We start from the raw sequence: 22,367 nt of genomic DNA on the forward strand, positions 1-22,367 counted from the left end.
TGTTCTGCTGAAGTTCTTAAACTGAGATCAGAGGGAGAACAAAAAGAGAGGAAGACTACTGTACAAAAACAAAGCAATTTTATTGAAATTTTTTCCACTTTGAAACTTGAACCAACATTCTTAACCTGACCGATTAAGGTCCTATAGAGAAGGAACAAAGAAATGTAACTAAAAAGGCACACTATAGTACAATGATATTTTCTGGGTTTAATTGTTTTAATAGCTAAATCCTTTGGGGGGGGGAAGAGAGACTATGAAAAACAAAGTGGTATACAAGTTAATTGGTTTGGACACATTAGTATGTTCACTATGCAGAGCAGAAAATACATAGGAACTTGTAGCTTTGGTCTTAAAAATGGTGTATTTTGTACATTGTATGCATTTGTCAAGAGAAATGACAAACTAAAAATTGACAAATCCATGTACTAACAAGCCTATAACACTTCCAACATTCCCTGAGAGGGACCTAATGAAATCAACAAAAGCATGAATCAACAAAATCTTGATGTTCGATGCTGGTAAATGTCACAAAAATAAAGTGTCCCTTTATAATACAATGTGCAATAGTGTGACTTATCTTTAGCTCTGCTGATTAAGAAAATATACCAGACTTTTCACCCCTAATTTCAGCAACAACTGATCCACGAAGAGTACAATTACAGAACTAATTGAGCATTTACATTCAATGGTTAAACTCAAGAGACTCCTAATTCTAAAACTGCATCACTCACTCACAATAATAGTTCACACTAATATAAGTCACAGCAACCAGAACTGAGCATCCTTAGAGCAAGAAAAACCAAAACTCCCGTAAAAAGGAGGATTTTTTTTTTTTCTTCATGCATTTAACATACAGGGCAATGCCAGTGGATTTTAGACAGCCTGTGCTTACACTAAACAAGTGAATCATGCCGGTTGACATTGCTTCAAGTGTAATTAAGCAGAAATATACCACATTCATAAAAGGTTGAAATCGTACATAGGATATGATTAGAGCTCAGATATAATTATGTAGTAATGATATAATTATGCAATCGAACATGTTAGAAACAGGGGTGTCATCAGCGGTTAGCACTGCCAGGTGAGGAGGGTCGAGCAGTTTGCAGGGCAAAAGAGAAAGCCAATAGGACCAGAAGAGAGAAGAGCAGCAAATATAAGTGGTAAAGGACAAGCCAGGGTTAGAGGCAAGACAGCAGCAGCTTGGGTTGTTATACAGACTGGTAACCAGTGCGACTCTTCCGCCGACCAATCAGGTAAGAGATAAGCACTAGGATGATTAGGAAGCTGAGAGCCACACCCACAGCAATGGGCACGAGAAAACTCAAATCAGAATCCAGAAAGCATTCCTCCGCTGGGAGAAAAGGGAGAAAGAAAGGAAGGGTGAGTGAGTGAGGAAATAACAGTACTGTTAGGCACTTAAGAGACTGTTAACCACAAGACTCACGATTCAGTCAGATCGATGCAGAATAGGCATTGTATTATGTGCCATACAGGCCTACCTTATAATCAGCACATTACATAATTAATATTTGAAGTGACTTTTCAAAAGAATTTGTGTACATAGACCGAAATGACTTGATCTCTGAAATACTGCTAGATTAGCCAGAACTTGCATGGACGCTTTCATATTCTCAGATTAATATTAAGAATCAAATTGCTCATAGCCAGACATCTGACTTCTCTTTCTTCCAATCAGATAGGCCAGTAAGACAATAACAACGAGGACAGCCAGGGCAACTCCCACCGCTATAGGGACAATGAAGTTATCAGGCTCATCTGCGACGCAATCCTCAGCTGAAAATAAAGAGAATGAATGAGGGAAGAAACAAACCAAAAGAAAAGTCAAACTGCAGTTGAAACCTATCAAACAAAAATCACATTTGCATGGTAGTTTCTGAATATGACTGAAAAGATGGCCCACACAACTTGTTATACACAATTGTCTTTCTCCATTTATTGCAGCTAAAAGCCCATTAAAACAAAGCCATTCCATTGCAAAAAACAAAAGTCTCATGAAACATGTTTAGGGCAGTCAGATAAGGAATCCCTTTTCACAAGTCTGCAAGCAGAAAACTGTCACACAAGTATGTTTGGGGGACACACACAAAACCACAATCTTTATTTTACAAGTAGTTGATGTAACTGGTTGGATTGCAAGCAAAAGTAACTGCATTAAAGCAAGGCACAAAAAGACCAGTAATCAGTTTAAGGTTTCCATTTGTCCTGGCTATGGTGAAAACAAACGTTTACAAGAGACTTGGTGTGGGTGCTGCATAGACTAAATTAGAATAGTGCATAAACTGTGAAAATTCACCAGGAATTAAAGGGAGGGGAGGAAAAAACAAAAACCAAACTACCAAAAGACAGTTCAAATAGGTGCAAAAATTCATCTTGCAGCAATTACAAGTCACAGTTAGCAAAAAGCAGAATGCATCTTTTAGGCTAGAATTCAAACTTATGAAGAGTAGCTGACAAGATGTCTGATTTATCATTAATTGTCCCTTTTCAAACCCCAGTAAAGGGCAAGCAAACATGAAAAATTTTGTAACAGCATTTAAATGCCAGTTAGCATTTCTTTGTATTATGCTTTATTAAGTGTACACCAGCCCTACATTTATTACAACGGTCTGCATTTTTAAAGTGCTTGTCATGTATTTTAAACATTCAAGCATTTGTTTTCCTGTTCTAGAATTTCAATTGTTCGAACGGTCCGTCCAGCATGTTTAAATATTTTTACCCTCACAGCTGCTCTGAATACAGAACCACCAACACGATACAAAAGCATCTGATTTCAATAAGTGTTAGCCGTCCAATCACTATAGTGTAGAGTAACAAACTGTTTCTGGAATTACTTTTAATATTTAACTCAAAAGCTGCAAGACAGGTGAATATAAAGGTTTCAGTTTAAAGCTGTTGATACAGTTATGATAGATTTAAATGGGCACAAATTAAATCAAGCTAAATTACAAAATGGAGAGAAAAAAAAAAAAAAGGGAATGTCTAAAGAAGCAAGTGCAGGGTCTGATATGGAGCATTGAAATTTTAAGTTGGCCACGACCCAAGATCTATGAAACTTAAGAATATTTTCAACAAAATAGCAAGGTACTGTGACTATAGCAGTAAGTTGCATTTTAAGAAATAAGATAAGTGGGTTTTAAAGCCAAAACACAGAGACCATGCACTTACTTCACAACAAATTTGGGGAGAAGAAAAAAAAAAAAAAAAAAAAAGTGCACACTTAGTTCACAATAGGAAGCTCTGGTCCTGGAGTGCCACTGTATCTTTAGATTTTCAATGTATTGCAGTTTAAGGGCCGGTGGGTTAATTGACCACATTAGGATAAAACATTTTTTGACCCCCGTGGCCATGAGTCAGTTGCCAATTGAGATTGCACAAAAACCCACAATGTTTACAATGGTCCAGGAACAGGCTTGTGTCCCTTAAAACCCCCAGGATTTGATTGTGATTCTGTTGCATTACAGTGTTTGATATCCAACATAGGTCCTTCGTCGACCAATCACGTATGCAATCACAACAATGAAAATCAAACCAGCCAGAGCGGCACCAACAATGATTGGGATTAAGAGGCTGGTGTCATCCATTGAACATTCATGGGCTGCAGACAAAGAGAACATGAACATAAGATGAAGCTGCTATTTTCTCAACACCACTGCAGATATTCTCAAAGACATTAAATCACAGACACTTAATCCGGTAAAAACAGGCCATTTCTACGAGCCTTTACAGAACTTCATCTTTGTTAACGTTAGCTAATAAAAAGACAACTAATCATTAGTTTATAGTAGCTCTCGTCTATTCGATAATATCAGCATATTGCTTTGTTGAAGTTAACAATTAAAATAAATGCATTTTTGATTGTTAGTTCATGCTAACTATAGTCACCTAATGTTAACAAGTGTACATTGTGTTGCCAAAAATATAGGCATTCAAAACATAATTTGAATCCTTCTAATTACTATTGTAGTCTTAATGTGAGGCAAGAGATCAGTTTGGCAGGAAATTTCAGACTTCGGTCATTCAACCTTGTTTGTCATGCAACTTTTGCATATACACTTTCAGTGATCTTGGTGCAGCAAGTCACATGAACACAGGAAACCATGAGCTTATCAGATTTAGTTGTGCATGCGAGCAGTGCCCAAGTTTCTAAATTAATACTAAAGTGCTGGAAAGCAAAGTGGCTTTTCACACCACTCTGAATAGCAATGATTCTTGAGCTGTAGTGAGTAGAAAAGTAGCTGATAAATTATAGAACTAAAGGACAGAGTCCAGTTATGGAGTCATACATGTGCTGTATAATTACCTCTTATGAGAGGATTCTCAGCTTCATTTAAGCATCACAAACGAATACATACCTGTGTTAAACTTGTTGTTCTGGATTGCGAAGGGCTGCACTTGTAGATCGAACGTATTGAGGGTAAGCTTGTCAGTGATGTTGTAACTCTGCTCTTTTCTGCACATGTAGGAGCTTCCAACAGATGCCTCCCAGAGAGACAGATTATTATTGGAGGCATTGAAAACATTTCCTGTTGAGACACCAATCAGAGGACAGAATGTGATTACATGACAAGAGATGCGACACCATTAGGGATGCACAATATTGGTACTACACTGGTTATTGCTGATACTACGATTCACTTCCATTTTTTTATTTTTCATTCATAAAATCAGTCAATATTGGGTCATACTTAGCATCTAACACTTATTAAAAAATAAAAGCATTTAAAATGATTAGTTTTCAGAGATGCAAGTTTAGACAAACTAGTATAGAATTTTAGTGTTGGATTGTCTTTAGATGAGAACAACAAATGAGAATAAAAAGATGTAACTTTCACATTAAAATTTCCTTACCATTTCCAAGATTAACAGAGAGCGTCAAAGCATGTAGACGGAACTTCTGTGAAACCTGTTTTAAAAAAATATATGTATATATTTCAGATGCAACCTGATATCACGGGAGAATGTGGTTATTACTTTATGAACTGGCACTTTTGTATGAATGTACAAATAGAGTTTTTAGAAAGAGAACAAGCATGATTTTAGCCATGATCCAATTCTAACCCCATAGACCTTAATCAGGTTAGACAATATTGAATTCAACAATGTTTGAAAAGGCTGTGAGGAATAGACTTACAGTCTTTACAGTGACATGCACTGTATAAAGGTCCAAAATCAATTTCTACAAACTTCTAAATCTGTTTTATGGAGTTGTCATCTGAACAATCAGCATGTTGTTCAGCTACAATAAAATCCACTGAACGCACCATACTTCTATCCCTCACAGCCTTATATTCATTTCGGTCAAAAATTAAATATGGCACTAACCTGACTAAGGTCCACTCCTAAACCTAACCCCAAGTTGGTCATATGCAGATCGTATAACATAGTACAATTCATAACACATAGTATTTAAGAAAAGCCAAAAGATGACCAAAAAAAAAAAAAACCCAATCCAGAACATTTACCACCCCTTTGCCTCCGTGAACTTTAGTCACGGTATATTTGACTCTTCTTTAAAGACTTACATTTGTGAAGACAAAATGAACTGTGATTTCTTCTGACTTCAGCAGAAGAGAAGAGTCCCTGCCACCACTTCCACAGGTTCCACTCACTTCCGTTACATTAGCACTTGGGTCAAGATTAAGAGTCTGAAAGCTGGAATTCTAAACAAGAACAATATATGACTTGCAGTGGAGTAATAGCTTTTTACAACAAATTTCCATTAAAGCATCACAAATTTAAATTGTGTTCCTCTGCACAGACATTTTGTACCTACCTCACTCATTTTGAAACTAAACTGAAGGCCCATCTTTGCCATAAGACAGACAGTGACATTGTCTGACTTGACGCTGTAGTTTCCAACAGTTGGGCTGGGGACAGGAGGGGAGGTTGGAGGAGGAGGAGGAGCTGTTGTAGCATTAGTGTGCATGGTAGTTGGCGCTTCTGTGGTGGAATTTGTTATGTTGTGATGCATGGTAGTTGGCGCTTCTGTGGTGGAATTTGTTATGTTGTGATGCATGGTAGTTGGTGCTTCTGTGGTGGAATTTGTTATGTTGTGATGCATGGTAGTTGGCGCTTCTGTGGTGGAATTTGTTATGTTGTGATGCATGGTAGTTGGAGGTTCTGTAGTAGGTTTAGTCGTGGAGTGATGTGGAGAAGTTGGAGGTACTGTAGTAGATTTAGCCGTGGAGTGATGTGGAGAAGTTGGAGGTACTGTAGTAGATTTAGCCATGGAGTTGGTTGGAGAAGTGCCGGAGGGGATTTTGCTTGTATAGAGCTCCTGTAGTGCAGGTAATGGTGATGGTACCAGCTCTTCAGCAAGCACAATACCTGCACAGGGTGGAAGCACAATGTCATTTCCTCACTCCACATTATCGCAGGGTTTCCCCATACGTCACTGAGAATAAACAGGCCTGCTTTTTCCAACTTTCCAAATTCAGGTTTAGCTAAATGCTTATATAAACTCCATGTCACTAAACAGTTATAAAAAAAAAAAAAAAAAAAAAAGTAAAAAACAGGTACTTGGGTCAGCATAATTAAAAAGTGAAAGACTACTTGGGCACACCACAGCCTTGCAACCACCTGTGTGTGAGGGGAAAAAAAAAAAAAAAAAAAAAGCAATCCAAGCACATTCCAGTATCTTCCTTCCTGACTGGCAGTAAACTAACACTCAAAAATATTGCATTGTATTTTCTCGTCTAAGACAGAACTGATTTAAGTTTTTTAAACAGATTCTCAAGAGTTGATGCTAGTTGCTAGAAGTTAAAGCCAGTACAAAAATTTTGGGCATTCAGAGTTAGATTTCACAGAAAAATCACATACAGACTTTAGCTCCACACTATGATTCCACCCAGTTAGAGGATATTAAACACGTTTGATATTTTGAACCACTTTTAGAACCCCTTGTTTTTTATCATGCGTCTCTTATCAACAAGATTCAAGTTTCCTGCTCGAGTTTGTGGCTTTCAAAATGACTTAAATCAGGTAGTGTGATCCTCAGTCATTTAGTGCCCAACACTCAGTTTTTCGCTGTAACCATTCGCAAAGTCATCAAGTGTATGATGACTGGGGTTTAGAAAACCATTCAGACTTTAAATGTTGTGTAACGAATTCCAGCCTTTAGATCATCACACTGGGTGACTGTCCCCTGTCCTGTAGTTTGATGAAATCATTAACCTGGTGCCTCACACAAACCCATCACATGATTATGAATGAGGGTGGTTGAGAAAAAAAAAAAAACACACTGAACAAGCACTTCAGGGTCACATGTTCGTGAAGTTAAATCCAGCAAGTGAGAAATCTATGGCACAACTTCATTTTTTTACTGAAAGAGGTTTAACTTAAAGTAACGATTAAAATAAAGTGAGTGTTCGTGAATTTTAACACAGCACGTTAGTCTGTCTCAACACTAAATGAAACGACAATTATGACCAATATCAACATTTAACACTTCAGTTAAAACGCCAGCACATGATTTTAAGGTTTTATTACAGCTCTACCTAGCTTGAATCACATAGTCTGGGTCTAAAAAAAAACTAGTGAACTACCAACCTAGACAGCATTTTTAGACATCAAATCTTCAAATTTTGCGCACATTGTCCATGTAGGCAGCGCGCGAGGTTGAAACACGGCCAGTTTTTTTTAATTAATCTTAGTGCTTACAATTTTAGTTGTACTAAATTATACAACATCGAAACATTTTAGCCGTTTGTGGTTTAAAGTCGCGAACAGTCTAACGCTAGTAGACAAACGTAAGTTGAACGTTAATACCCAGGTTATTTATTTAAACGAGTTTATGAAACTTATTGATCACCCTGAATTATATTTGTGTTTAAAGCAATGCAACGACGGTAAATATTTATCCCACAAGCTGACGGTCTCCGATTACCTAACGCGCTTCTACTGGCGTAGGTAAGAATTCACGCTAATGCTAATGCTAACAGGCTCTCGCGCTCCTGTGGGCCTGCAATTACCTCCCAAAAATAAACTCAATATTTGTTTTTGTAACGTGACACCGTCTGAAATGAAACCCGCAACAACGCAGTACGTACCGCTAAGTAGAATAAAGAGCAGGATCACACAACCGCGGACAGCCATGGCGACGTGTGGATGGTTCCTCTGAGCAGACAGACGGTAAGTGACGCCCGGACCGAGTATGACCCGCTTCAGCAGCGCTGTGAAATCAGCACAAACCTGAGCTCATATAAGTCATATGACAGGACCACACTCTCCTCCTACTGCACATGATCCTTACGTCGAGTTTACAACACCGGTCATTTGCCACACCTGTGTGTAATTAAATCAGCTACAGGAATGATTACCGTTTCAGAGCGCAATAAGTGCATCATTGGTTTACTAAAAGCTAACTTACAGACTTTGCTGTGAAAGGATTTAAGATTGTAAAAAAATCACAGAAACTATTATAAAACCACTGTAGATCAGATCATTATTTATTATTAATATCAAAATATTTATTTAATCCTTGTAGGTGCTGATTTTCTAGTCAGATTTAAAGGGACAGAGTTAGCATATTTTATTTTAAAATGACATATTTATATAAATATTGCTATTTTATGTGTGAAAATGTAGTATTAGTTAAGTCCTCTATCCAAAAGACATTCTGTGGATTTCTGAGGCTATAGTTATCATGCTTTTTTCTTCTTCATGTCATGAATTTTTAATGCTTACATTTCTGATAATCAGTTGACCTTAATTGGTTTCAATACAATTAACCAAAAATCATATTAAACAAAACAAAAAATCTGTTAAAACAGCAAAATTTTAACATTAATACTTACACTGAAAATTATAAACTGTGAATATTATAAACAGTAATGCAACAATTTTTCAGTATCATAACAACAAGATGTAAATGGGTCAAACTGACCCATAACATAATTCAAGGGACAGTTATTCAGCATTTTCACTATAGCCCATGAAAAAAGATAACCTTAATTGAACACACCTTGACATTTTGTGACCCAATAGTGGGAACATTTTATCATTATATAGCACATTATACACATATTTTCTAGCTAAACTAAAACATTTTTGAATCATAAAACAATTCATAAGGCAGACAAATGCAGTTTACATACAAAAAAACATAACAGAAATTGCAATTAGTTAATTGCATTAAATGACTTAAAATACATTTGACATCCTTCCCCATTAAAATGTGACAACTTGACATTTATAAATAAAAATTTTTAAGCCTTTTAGTAAAAATAAACATAATATAGTTGACCACAAAAAATTAAAATGTAATGATATTGACATTTTCGCTTGGATGGTGTAATTCACAAACACTATTCTTATTTAAGATAGTACAGAGTGCACGTGTTTTCAAGAGTTTTGAGACTGCTCTGCGCATGATGCATTGTTGCCTCCTGGTGGAGAAGACCGGAAACGGCAGGCCTCGCGCTTAACCAACGCGCTTCAACAGCAGCTGCGCAACGGTGGAAAGTACTTCCGGCGGGTCAGCGTCGCCTCTTGGAAAAGTTACTATTTCTCCGCGGACTTTTCCTCAAACCTAAAATACCAGTCTGTCTCCCGAGAGGAAAGACGGCGTCTGGCAAAATGCTTTAACGCAAACAGCCCTCGGCGAAAAGCAGTTTGTAATCCAACGGACTTTGTGCAACGCGCCGGAGTGCGCGCGAGCGAGAGGAAGCAGTATTCAACCATCTTTCCTCTGCTGGCAATAACAAGAACAGAGAAGGGTCCAAGTGGGGCTGCACTTCTCAATTTATCCTCCTTTTCTCCTTATTCATACTCGGAGCCGCGAGGTTGCACTTCCCCCGACCGAGACCGAGGAATATAAAGCGTCCACACCCGGGATCGTAGCATTAGTAGATTAGCGATTTGATTTGGTATTTCTTTTTTCATGTTTCCAACAGGTTTACCTTCCCCTAATCCCCCACCGCCAGCCCAAGAGCCCAGACCGGCAGCTTCTGATGTTCACAACGACAGTAGCTTAACGTCTTCTAAGAAGAGGAAAATTAACAGTTCAGAGAAGGAAGACATTGATTCAATATCTTCGCCTCCTAAAGCCATTTGTAATTCCTCCTCCACAACGTCCAGCTCTTCCAGTTCACAACAGCAGCAGCAGCACATCCAGAAGAAGTTGAGGTTCGAGGATCCGCTGGATTTGATCGGACTGGATGTGAAGATGGCCGAGGAGTCGTGTAACTCTGCTGAATCGTGTTCGAAGGCGAGAAATGTGTTCCTGCCTGGAGGTGTCGGGCATCATGCTAACGGACTGACTAAGTCTGTGGGATCCACCACCTTCTCCAACAGCAAACCCGGTGCTGCGAAGAAACTTGTTATCAAGAACTTTAAAGGTAAGTGAAGAGTCAGTGGTTACCCTCGTCTTCTTTAAAACCTCTTAGGCTGTCTCAAAACTTAGCGAGCTGTCTGCCCGAACGGCATTTTGGGCCAAACACACCTGCGATGTCCAGAAAAGATGCCTAGTTCCTAAAGCAGTAGTAAACAACTTGAGTAACCGTCTTAAAAAAGAAAATGTGCTGCTGTCTCGGTGGAGATCAGCATTTTAGACTTTATGTAACTTTTTGTTTATGGAGGAACATCACTTGAGTAAACAAAAACGCTGTTGATTGAGATTAATTGAAGTTCTTAACTGTAAACATCCTTTTCTGTTTATGATGTTATATAAAATTATCTTTTGTGTGTATAATATAGAAATACTTATGTATATATGTATATGTGTATATATGTATATGTGTGACCCTGGACCACAAAACCAGTCTTAAGTCGCTGGGGTATATTTGTAGCAATAGCCAAAAATACACTGTATGGGTCAAAATTATAGATTTTTCTTTTATGCCAAAAATCATTAGTATATTAAGTAAAGATCATATTCCATGAAGATATTTTGTAAATGCACTACTGTAAATATATCAAAACGTCGTTTTTGATTGTAATATGCATTGCTAAGAATTAATTTGGACAACTTTAAAGGCAAGTTTCTCAATATTTTGATTTTTTTGCACCCTCAGATTCCAGATTTGCAAATAGTTGTATCTCGGCCAAATATTGTCAGATCCTAACAACCCAAACATCAATTGAAAGCTTATTTATTCAGCTTTCAGATGATGTATAAATCTCAATCTTTTCACTTAAGACTGGTTTTGTGGTCCAGGGTATGTATGTGTATATATATATATATATATATATATATATATTAGTTCTCAAAAGCAATGACACGCAGCAAAACAATAAGAATATTAAACACATTTTTAAGCAAGTAATAATGTAAGTGTTGTAACATAATACCAGCTTCATATTTCTGCTTTTAAACCCTCAAAGTGCTTGTTTAGCCCCATGAGAATGTCTTTACTGTAACTTATCCGTACTGTTTAACTTTTGTCAAAAATATTTTAGTGATCAACATTGTGCCACATGTTGTCATTTGCATCTTTTCATTTAGTCTTAGTAGCCATAATCTGTCATAAGTAATTGCAAAATAAATAACTTATAAAAGTAAATGCTCTGGTGCTGTAACAGATAAGAACATCATTTTATTTATAAGTACTAATAGATTTTATGTAACTTGCATTTGTTTATGATGGCACATTACTTGTATAAACTAAATCAAAACCTGACCTTCATTGAAACGCTAATCAGTTTTTATGTTTCTTACGCATTCCTTATTTGCTTATACACATCCTTCTTTTTGTTATAATGTTATATCAGAAAAGCCCAAATTACCGGAGAATTACACGAATGAGACCTGGCAGAAGCTGAAGGAGGCAGTTGAGGCCATACAAAACAGCACTTCAATAAAGTACAATCTAGAGGAACTCTATCAGGTAGGTTTTAAGTATATATTTGTTTTATCATTTAGTAATGTTGTACATGGAATCTAATGCTATTTATTCCCCTTTGTCTTCTCAGGCTGTTGAAAATTTGTGCTCCCATAAGATATCTGCCAAGCTCTATAAACAGCTCAGAGTGGTCTGTGAAGACCATATCAAGGCGCAGATTGACCAGTTCAGAGAATATCCTTTTCCTTGCTACAAATTTCTACTGTTTCTTGCTGTATTGTTAGATTGAGAGTGAAAGTAAGGAGTATGCATCAGGGCTCAACATAAAGATTTTTTTTTTTCAGTCCAAAAGTTGTGTTTTCTTTTCATGAAGCAAAACAATGACCCATCACAAATATGATACAATTATTAGAAACACATTTTTGCATATAACATTTTTTGAGTATTCTTTGATGTATAAAAAGTTTAAAAGAACCAATCTTTGTAATAGAAACTGTAACATGATAAATGTCTTTACTGTCACTTTTGATAAATTTAATGCATCCTCGCTGAATAAAAGTAATATCCTTCAAAATTTGCATGGTTTTTTCAGAAATATATTTTTATTTTTAATTATGTATTTCTTAAAACAAAAGTAGCAAAATTGATTTTTATTTGATATAATAGCTGAACTTTTGACATGAATCTCATTAATGCTTTCGCTAGAAAACTATGGCAGACGGTGCATATAATGAGCTAAATATATGAAGGGACATTTTTCAGAAATGAGAAGTTTAGTCACTGGTAATTAATTAGGACTGTCTGCTTACAGACTGCTAATCATAACTGTGATATGAAACCATTTCTTAACTCTTGCCCTACGGATGCCCTAGACAGTGTTCTGTTCCTCAAGAAAATAGACAAATGTTGGCAAGATCACTGCAGACAAATGGTTAGTCTACTCTAGATCTCTGTCTCTACATGTGTTTTTAATAAGTTGAAAGTTGAACTTTTTATAAAATGTTCCTATATCTAGTTATTTACCTGTTTGCAAAAATACATTTAATACAAAAACATTCTTTTTTTCTAGATCATGATTAGGAGTATATTTTTGTTTTTGGATCGCACATATGTTTTACAAAATTCAATGCTGCCATCAATCTGGTATGTCTTCACTCTTAACGAAAGATATTGAATTTGTAACATTGGCATTGTCACCATTGCTGTCTTTATTTACTACCTTTGCTTTGCTGCTCATTCCGCTGATACTCTTGTTTTGTCTTCAGGGACATGGGCTTGGAGTTGTTTCGTTTCTATATCATCAGCGACCTGAAGGTGCAGAGTAAGACAATCGATGGGATTCTGCTTCTTGTTGAGAGAGAGCGGAGTGGAGAGGCCGTAGACCGTAGTCTCCTGAGGAGTCTCCTGAGCATGCTCTCAGATCTGCAGGTTAGCTCACCTGATTTCTCATTTGTACTCAAATCATTGCATCTGGGTTTATGTTGCATTTATGGCATAACCAGTTAATAATAATATTAATAATAGTACCAATAATAATTTTGACTCCAATTTTTTTTTAACTGCCAAAAAAAAAAAAAAAATTTACTTTGCTTCTTATTGTTTGCTTAAGTGGCATGTCTGTATAAAGTCAGTAAACCCAGTAACTTTCACATGACACAGACAAGGATACAAAATAAGTGCCCCTGTTATTGGTAATGAAAGGTTCATGTTTTGGGAGTCCCCAACAACAGGTTGACATGGATTACAGACATTATACATTGTCTTATAATATGCATTTACTCCCAAACGATTCGCTCAACGATTCATTTTTCCAAACTCCTCCTTTGCGTGATGCTAATCGGCGGTGATTGGTCCGATTGGTCTCATTTTCATTTCATCATGCCTGTAATGCCTGATGTTTGTGAGCACAATGTTTTTTGTACAGCGTTACCGGGGAAACCGCTATTTTTACCGCTTCAAAAGTTGCACTTAGTGGCAAAGAATGAATTTGCATTTTCATTCAGACCAATGTGAAAAGACCAACAAGTGGGCGGGCAATATGCTAATATTTCATGTTGACGTCAACATGAAACGGCTTGGGATTCGTTTTAAAAACGACTCGTTTCAATGATTCAGAGTCGACTCTTTCTTTTGAGAGACAATAGCTTTATACACGGTGCACTTTCAGATTTAAAACTTTGCAGGATGTTTTCATTCACTTAGAGCTACACACTGCATGAAAGGTCATTTTCAAAAATCCATAATAGGGGCACTTTAACAGTCTGGTTAGTTTGGCATGTATTTTTATATTTGCTAGAAATGTTATTTTTGCAAAAAAAAAAAAAAAATGCAAAAGCTGGAAAAAAAGATGCAAAACATAGAGTGATTATGAATATAAATGCACATTTTTAAAGCGAGTATTAATGTAGGTGTTCATAATTCATGTTTCTGCTTTTAAACCCTCAAAGTACATGGCCTGTTTATCTCCATGGTAAGGTCTTTACTGTAACAACTTGCTTTTTTAAACTGAGGGATAAGTCAAAATATTTTCATTACTCACCAACATTATGCCACATCCTGTCATTTGCATCTTTATACTTAGTCTCAGTAGCAAAAAAATTTAATTCTGCATTAATGCATTGATGAAGGATGAAAACGATAGCAAAATTTCTACAGATCTTGTGAGGTCTTAATCCCTGATATTATTCAGCCCTTAAATTGTGTGGCCAAACCTTAATTTGAGTATTGTTGTAATCACACAGATTTATCAGGATTCATTTGAGCAGCGCTTTTTGGAGGAGACAAATCGACTGTATGCTGCAGAGGGACAGAGACTCATGCAGGAAAGAGAGGTGAGTTTCACATCAGGGGAACATAAAGTATTGTTGTTTTTTAAACTTTTTATTTTGTTTTATTATTGTGATTCTGTGAGCAATAAATTATTGGCATGTCTCATTAAGCGTACTTTAGCTACAGGCTAGTACTTTGATATGGGCTAGATTTGTTTTTGTTTTTTTCTTTTAATTATGTAATCACCCTTGGTTGTTTCAAAATTATTTACACCCCTACGAAGATATGCTACTATTTTGTTTTTTTGGAACATAAAAATAAAAGAACCTTTTCCATACAATCACATTTCATAGTGATTACAGGCTGTGAAGTATTCCAGGTGACCTGTGTTCTGTGGTCATATGTTTTTGAGAGATGTAGCAGAGGTGAAGATTACTAGTATAAGTCATAAGGACCACTTTTATGGTGCTTTTCTGTCTGGCCTTTAGGAACTGTGATTGTATGAAAAAACAAACAAAATGTAGACGTGTTCCACAAAATAAACAAACACATATTTTGTGAACTATATTTTTAATTAGATTTTTCTCTGCCTTGTTTGTGACCCTGGACCACAAAACCGGTCTTAAGTGTCAGTTTTTCGAGAATGATCTGAAAGCTGAATAAATAAGCTTTCCATTGATGTATGGTTTGTTAGGATCGGACAATATTTGGCCGAGATGCAACTATTTGAAAATCTGGAATCTGAGGGTGCAAAAAAATCTAAATATTGAGAAAATCGCCTTTTAAAGTTGTCCAAATGAATTCTTAGCAATGCATATTACTAATCAAAAACGACATTTTGATTATATTTACAGTGGTAAATTTACAAAATATCCTCATGGAACATGATCTTTACTTAATATACTAATGATTTTTGGCATAAAAGAAAAGTCCATAATTTTGACCCATACAATGTATTTTTGGCTATTGCTACAAATATACCCCAGCGACTTAAGACTGGTTTTGTGGTCCAGGGTCACATTTCAGTTCTTTATCTCTAACAAATATTTTCTTTTCAGGTGCCAGAGTATCTCCATCATGTCAACAAACGTCTGGAAGAGGAGGCAGATAGAGTCATTACATACTTAGACCAGAGCACACAGTAAGTATGCAGAGAATATAACTAACATTTACAATTAGCAGTTATTTTGGTAAAAATGATATGTGAACCTTTTTATTTGTAGAAAACCCCTTATTGCCACAGTGGAAAAGCAACTGCTTGGAGAACACCTCACTGCAATACTTCAGAAAGGTATCACCTTCATCGAATGAAGATGATTGACATTGTATTTGGTGTTCAAATGGTCAACCATCCTCCAAATTAGAAGTGATTTACATAAGTGCTTGTTTTCTTGTCACACTCTAGGTTTGAATAACCTGCTGGATGAGAACCGTATTCAGGATCTGTCTCTGCTGTACCAGCTCTTCAGTCGTGTGAGGGGAGGTGTGCAGGTCCTTCTGCAGCACTGGATCGAGTACATCAAGGTGTGCAGGGAACCCATCTAGATGACTGAGAAAACCATCATAACAGTTCTGAATGTGCACGTTCAATTTCACAAGTCTCGTTTGTTGTGTCTCAGGCCTTTGGAAGCACAATTGTCATCAACCCAGAGAAAGACAAGACAATGGTTCAGGAGCTTTTGGATTTCAAGGATAAAGTCGATCACATCATTGATGTGTGTTTCATGAAGAATGAGAAGTTTGTTAATGGCATGAAGGAGGCTTTCGAGACCTTTATCAATAAACGGCCAAACAAACCTGCTGAGCTCATAGGTCAGCTCACAAATGATTTTCCACCAATCACTGAGGGTTTTGTTTGATTGAGAATTTAAAGCTGGTTGGATCAAGACAAAAGTTCACTAATTGTGTTTTATTTTCTATAGCAAAATATGTGGATTCAAAGCTCCGTGCTGGGAACAAAGAAGCGACTGATGAGGAACTTGAGAAAATGTTGGACAAGATAATGATCATATTCAGGTTCATTTATGGTAATACATTAAAATTTTATGCTCTGTTCCAAAGACCCAGAAAGTTTTCAATTATCTGTCTAAGCTTCATAGACTTTCTTATCTCTCTCTCTTAAGGCAAAGATGTTTTTGAGGCCTTCTACAAGAAAGACTTGGCGAAGAGGTTACTGGTGGGAAAGAGTGCCTCAGTAGATGCAGAGAAATCAATGCTGTCAAAACTGAAGCATGGTAAGTTACATTTCTCCTTTCATATTTTATTCTTAAAACATCCCATTGTCATTAACACAGATGTTTTGTAAGGCTGTGAAATAAAAAATGGTGAATTGTATTTTTCTTGTAGAATGTGGAGCTGCATTTACCAGTAAGCTGGAAGGGATGTTCAAAGACATGGAGCTGTCAAAAGATATTATGGTGCAGTTCAAACAGGTAATGATAGCTTTTATTTTCATTTTCATTATTTACATTCTCTTATTTTGAGTCTAGTTAAATCTTACAAATCTCTATTTTCGAATCTGCACTTCAGCACATGCAATGCCAAAATATTCCCGGGAACATTGAGCTGACAGTGAACATCCTCACTATGGGTTATTGGCCAACATATGCACCCATGGAAGTACATCTGCCTCCAGAGGTCTGTTCTGATATTGAGAAATTTAATCTTGGATTAGATATTCCTTGTTACTTAATCATGACAGTAATACCCATAATTAAAATTAATCACATTATAATGAATTATTAACCTTTTTTTAATACCTTTCACTCTCCAGATGGTAAGATTGCAGGAGATTTTCAAAACGTTTTACCTGGGCAAACACAGTGGACGGAAACTACAGTGGCAGTCTACGTTAGGACATTGTGTTTTAAAGGCAGAATTCAAAGAGGTAATGCACTTTTTCTTTTTCTTTTTCTTAAAAGAGCAACTTGGCATGAATACTGGACTATTAGCTGATCATAATAGTTATTTACTTAATTTAAAACATTCTTTTCTAAAGGCTTCTCAGAAAAATAACTGGGTTCAAGGAAACTAAGCCCCCTTTTTTTTTTTCCACAGGGCAAAAAAGAGTTGCAGGTTTCCCTGTTTCAGACGTTAGTTCTGCTGATGTTTAATGAAGGGGAGGAGTTCTCTCTGGAGGATATTAAACTGGCTACAGGCATTGGTATGGATACCAATGGATATCCTTCCAAAATAAGATATTGGATAACTTCCAAAGTGTTTAACAATACATTTAAAACAGCATTTAAAATACACATTCATTTGCAGAGGACGGTGAGCTGAGGCGGACTCTGCAGTCACTGGCCTGTGGGAAGGCTCGTGTTCTTACCAAAACCCCAAAGAGTAAAGACGTGGAGGATGGAGACAAGTTCTCTTGTAATGATGATTTCAAACACAAACTTTTCAGGATTAAAATCAACCAGATCCAGATGAAAGAAACGGTACTGTCCGGCACACCTGTCATGTGATTGTTGTTATCTGAAAGTTGTTGGCCATTTGGTCTCATGCGTCTTTGCTGTACCTTATAGGTGGAGGAGCAAGCCAGCACTACAGAGAGAGTATTCCAGGACCGTCAGTACCAAATCGATGCTGCCATTGTCCGAATCATGAAGATGAGGAAAACTCTCAGCCATAACCTTCTGGTCTCTGAAGTGTACAACCAACTTAAATTCCCAGTCAAGGTGAGGTCATGGTTGCCAAATTGTTTTGTTTTCACAGTTAATGGAGTAGCTTCACTGGATTGGCTATAAATGGATGTTGTGCAGCTAGACTCTGTGCACCCGATATAAACTTCCAAACAAAGCTAGAATACTCCAGCAATCACAAAGTCATCTACAAAAGTGTAAATAAGATTCATTGTGCAGTGTGACAGCTTTGTGCATTATAATAAGAGCATTTTCAATCGCATGTGTCCAAGTTTGCAAAAGTATTTTTCTCGCTGCTAGTGTTTTTTAAACTAATACTTTTATTCAGCAAGGATTCATTAAATTGCTCAAAAGTGACAGTAATGGCAATTATAATTAGGGTTGTTCCGATTCTGATACTAGTATCGGAAATTCCACCGATACCACAAAAAATCTGGCATCGGTATCGGCGAGTACTTGAATCCATGTACCGATCCAATACCATTCTTAAACAAGACCTATAGTTATGCGCTAGCTTTGCTTAACGCTGCAAAACGGAAATCAATTCTTCTTCGCTGCTCAGAATGCAAACACAGGAAGTTGTGCACAAGCAACCGCTATTTAGAGCAGCAAAGAATAAATACAAACGTGGTAACGCATAGCCAGTAAATCACTGGCATATGCCACTAAATCTTCACCCTGGGCGACTAAATAGTGTATAATATTAGCCACTGGCTAATAAATGCTCAGATTAGACTCGCCAGTGTGTGAGTTGGAGGCTATGTATAAGTTTAGCACAGATATATTTTCACTCGCTGAACACTCTGACTGAGCGCTTCAGAGTTTCACTCTCCGTCAAGCGATCTGGACTATTTTTCAATGCATCTGAATGAATGCGCAGCGCACCTGTATTTGACGTACCGTAAGCTCTAGTGTGAAGTGCACGACTCTCCGTCGCTTTGCTTTTTTTCCTCACACGCAAAGAGAGAGAGAGAGAGTCTTACATGTAGCGCATCAATTCTGCTTGGTATGTAAACGATAGTCTTTGTTGTATTTTCCTGTCAGAATAACGGAGTTCCTTTTGAATTCTTCAACTTTTAAGAACTGCCGGTTCTCCGGTAGTAGGCGGGGCTAATGCGCAAGCGACAATCTCATTGGCTGGTGCTCACCTATAATCGTCCCTGGTTTGATTTCAGCAAATCAGTTCAAGCGAGCGCAGACAACGTGATTAATATTCATGAATCCAGCAGCTTGTTAATCCTTAGTGCGTTTTATATTGTTCTTAGTAGAATTCATAGTATGATTATTATCTTATCAATATTATTGATAGTTTCCCCCCCATTTTTTAGAGAAACACTGAATGACCAAAAAAGCACCACCACCAGTTCAGTTAAAATGACTGTATTCATGGTTACCAAGTTTTAATTCTAATTGCTAAAGTTATATCATTAAATAATACTTGATTATCATAATACATTTATAATGCTTGACTGACTGATGTTAAGAGTGTACTTTTAGATATTTAAATAGATGTGCCATTTTCCAAACATTATATATTATATTTTTTTGTTTACTCGCCAGATTATCTATCTATCTCTATCTATGGTGAAGCATAAATAATTGTATCTATTCATACAGGTCTAGTAGTACATACAGCTGTATAACCAGATACACACCCAGGTATCGGATCAGTACTCGGTATCGGCCGATACCCTGAGCCTAGGTATCGGAATCGGTATCGTGAATGGAAAAAGGGTATCGGAACATCTCTAATTATAATGTTACAGAAAAATATTAAACAGCACAAATGTTTTCAATATTGATTATGTTTGAGCGCACAAATCAGCATATTGTTAGAATGATTTCTGAAGGATCATGTGACACCGAAGACTGGAGAAATGATACTGAAAATTTAATTTAAATTTAAAATGTAATAAAATAAAGAAGTTATTTTAAATTGTTATAATGATGGTTGCTATTTTACTTGTATTTTACTGTACTTTTGAAAAGCACAGTTTACACAGCACTCAAGTACTTTTGGAAAACTGTGTCCAGCTTGTGGAATGTGATGCCTACATTTAAAAAAAAAATAAAAAAAAGTTTAATGTAAATTACGTTCAGCAAAAATAATCATTATCAAAGTCAAGGTATTTGTTATAATCATTTTAGCTTTCATTTAAATTTAACAGCTATTGCATTATTTTTTTCCCTCTAGTCTCAAGATTTCATATAATATGAGCAATATGAATATTATTCTCAATGTCACTATATTTGTAAATTAGTCCAAAAATCACTGTACTCACAGCAGAGAACGTATGCCTCTGCCACTAAAAAATGTTTCATCTTTTTGCAGCCTGCTGATCTGAAGAAGAGGATAGAGTCACTTATTGACCGGGACTACATGGAAAGGGATAAGGAGAATCCCAATCAGTACAACTACGTGGCTTAGAGAGAGAGAATAAGACGGGGAGATGAGGGATGTTAGAAATGACAGGAGGAGGCTGTTCTCAGTGACATTGTTTACTTCCCTTAGCACATGGAACCCCTTGCTCAAGGTTTTGTTCACTTTAACATCTTCACCCCAGTGACCAACAACTGAATCGGTTTTCTCTTCATGGCTTTGACAGGGTAGGGTATGTTTTATTTCTATCAGAATGGCATGTCCAATTAGAAGAAAAGAAAATACAAAATTATTTTGTTAAAATGCTTCTGAGAATTGGACTATCCCAAGCTTAAAAAGAAAAGTTATTTATTTTTAGACTTTGCTCCATGGCTTTTGTTTGTCTCTGGCATGTTTTTTTTTCTCATAGTTTATTCATGCAAATATCACAACATATTGACGTATTACCTGTGCAAATAAAACCAACACCAAATTGATTGAATTTGTTCAGTCAGTGTTGCATTGGGTAGCAATGTGTGAAACAGGTTTTCTCTTTGCCAAAGTTTGTACAAAGAAAAGAAGATTCAGCTGATTGGTCACAAGCAATTTATGTTCTGTGAATGTGATTTATTGATAAATAGAACAATTGAGGCTGATTGGAAATTTCACAGTATGTGCCAAGATTAGGTAAAACCAAGCACTTGTTTCATTTTGTAGGAATGTTATCGCTGCTAAACACTAACTTGTACATCTTCCTTCTTTTTCCCTCCCTGCTTACACCTCACATTTCCTCCTCTTGTTTATTTTGTATATACATTTTACACACAACTTTGATGTTTGACGCTCTCGACTACACTGCAACTTAATTCTTTCTCCCCGGAAACTCTGAACAAGCACAGCAGCATCATTTTATCATTCTAGTGTTTTCAAGTTTATATAACCCTTAAGTTCTGAATTAGGCCGTATACTGAGAAGCTCCTCTGTGTGGCATCACTGGATCTGTCTGTGGAATTTTTGGCGATGGTGTTTTCAGAAATCATACTTAAGTGGACAGTCGTCCAGTGTCTGGAAAAAGTATGCTTGTTTTTATTGCCTCAGAATAAACAACTGTATGTGTTTCCATGATCTTGTCCCTCTAATAAATTTGTGTGATCTTTATTAAAAATACTAGGTCATGACAAATGGATAATTAATTCTAGATAACAGGTGGGGTAAATGGAAATTTACAGTCTTTCATTGTATTTGTGAAAAAAAACATTGTGCCTAATAGGCATTCTAACCAATAACCATATAAAACCTTACATTGTATTATGCATGTATATATAATTTTCTAAGGTAGATATCAAAGTTGGCTCAGATTCTAATTTAAGACATTTCAGGCAAATTCATAGTTTCATGCATAAATTTTGATTTTGGTGCTGTAGCTCTTACATAAAACACAGTACTATCTATTTTTTTGTTTTGTTTTGTTTAACAGAGAGGTTTGTTTATTTATCATTCATCAAACATTTTATTCCTAAAAATATATGAACATTTTATTTTCCCTTCTGGCTCTTGACATTATTTTCTGAAGATGGAGTGATATAGAGAGATCCAAAAAACGTATTTAAACATATCAGGGAAAAATTGCAATACAAAACAGTTGTCTTAATGTGCAACGATCAGGGCTGCTATCAGTTACAATTTTTACTCAATTTGATTATATTGACTTTATTGACAATTGACTTTATAATTAACGATATCAGTAAAGTTTAACAGATGTATTGCAAAATACATAGCATAATTTTGTCTGGC

The 22,367-nt window shown here is 36.4% G+C and overlaps 2 protein-coding genes across 5 annotated transcripts; one reads left to right on the forward strand and one right to left on the reverse strand.

Moving 5' to 3' along the window:
• Positions 1-61: 61 nt before the first annotated feature.
• lamp2 (lysosomal-associated membrane protein 2) lies at positions 62-8,282 on the reverse strand. 4 transcript variants are annotated; one of them, XR_009274169.1, is made up of 7 exons: positions 8,070-8,282; positions 5,795-6,348; positions 5,544-5,681; positions 4,870-4,924; positions 4,374-4,544; positions 1,445-1,794; positions 1,225-1,351 (listed from the first exon to the last, which is right to left on the reverse strand). XR_009274169.1 is itself a non-coding variant. In XM_058797927.1 (6 exons), exons 1-6 carry the CDS (start codon positions 8,113-8,115, stop codon positions 1,209-1,211), a joined length of 1,107 nt encoding a protein of 368 aa, XP_058653910.1. In that variant the 5' UTR covers positions 8,116-8,281; the 3' UTR covers positions 62-1,208. The 4 variants fall into 4 exon arrangements, 3 of the variants coding, with proteins under 3 accessions (XP_058653910.1, XP_058653909.1, XP_058653911.1); XM_058797927.1 differs by lacking the exon at positions 1,445-1,794 and having other exon boundaries at positions 62-1,351; positions 8,070-8,281; XM_058797926.1 differs by lacking the exon at positions 1,225-1,351 and having other exon boundaries at positions 1,358-1,794.
• Positions 8,283-9,271: 989 nt separating this feature from the next.
• Positions 9,272-21,698, forward strand: cul4b (cullin 4B). Its single transcript, XM_058798328.1, has 20 exons — positions 9,272-10,358; positions 11,731-11,846; positions 11,932-12,035; positions 12,663-12,732; positions 12,871-12,944; positions 13,067-13,229; positions 14,543-14,632; positions 15,629-15,711; positions 15,794-15,861; positions 15,976-16,094; positions 16,190-16,382; positions 16,493-16,597; positions 16,694-16,804; positions 16,917-17,002; positions 17,100-17,207; positions 17,344-17,457; positions 17,628-17,733; positions 17,838-18,010; positions 18,098-18,250; positions 20,547-21,698. Exons 1-20 carry the CDS (start codon positions 9,902-9,904, stop codon positions 20,640-20,642), a joined length of 2,589 nt encoding a protein of 862 aa, XP_058654311.1. The 5' UTR covers positions 9,272-9,901; the 3' UTR covers positions 20,643-21,698.
• Positions 21,699-22,367: the final 669 nt, after the last annotated feature.

Source organism: Onychostoma macrolepis, chromosome 14, assembly GCF_012432095.1.
Source record: "Onychostoma macrolepis isolate SWU-2019 chromosome 14, ASM1243209v1, whole genome shotgun sequence".
Taxonomy (NCBI): domain Eukaryota; kingdom Metazoa; phylum Chordata; class Actinopteri; order Cypriniformes; family Cyprinidae; genus Onychostoma; species Onychostoma macrolepis.

Excerpts from the sequence above, each read along its gene's own strand:
- lamp2 (XM_058797926.1), bottom strand. The coding sequence starts at position 8,115 with ATGGCTGTCCGCGGTTGTGTGATCCTGCTCTTTATTCTACTTAGCG. Across the intron at positions 6,349-8,069 it reads GCTCTTTATTCTACTTAGCG|GTATTGTGCTTGCTGAAGAG; the intron begins GTACGTACTGCG and ends CACCCTGTGCAG. Across the intron at positions 4,545-4,869 it reads CTCTGTTAATCTTGGAAATG|GAAATGTTTTCAATGCCTCC; the intron begins GTAAGGAAATTT and ends GTGTCTCAACAG.
- cul4b (XM_058798328.1), top strand. The coding sequence starts at position 9,902 with ATGTTTCCAACAGGTTTACCTTCCCCTAATCCCCCACCGCCAGCCCAA. Across the intron at positions 12,733-12,870 it reads AAGATCACTGCAGACAAATG|ATCATGATTAGGAGTATATT; the intron begins GTTAGTCTACTC and ends CTTTTTTTCTAG. Across the intron at positions 16,598-16,693 it reads CATATTCAGGTTCATTTATG|GCAAAGATGTTTTTGAGGCC; the intron begins GTAATACATTAA and ends CTCTCTCTTAAG.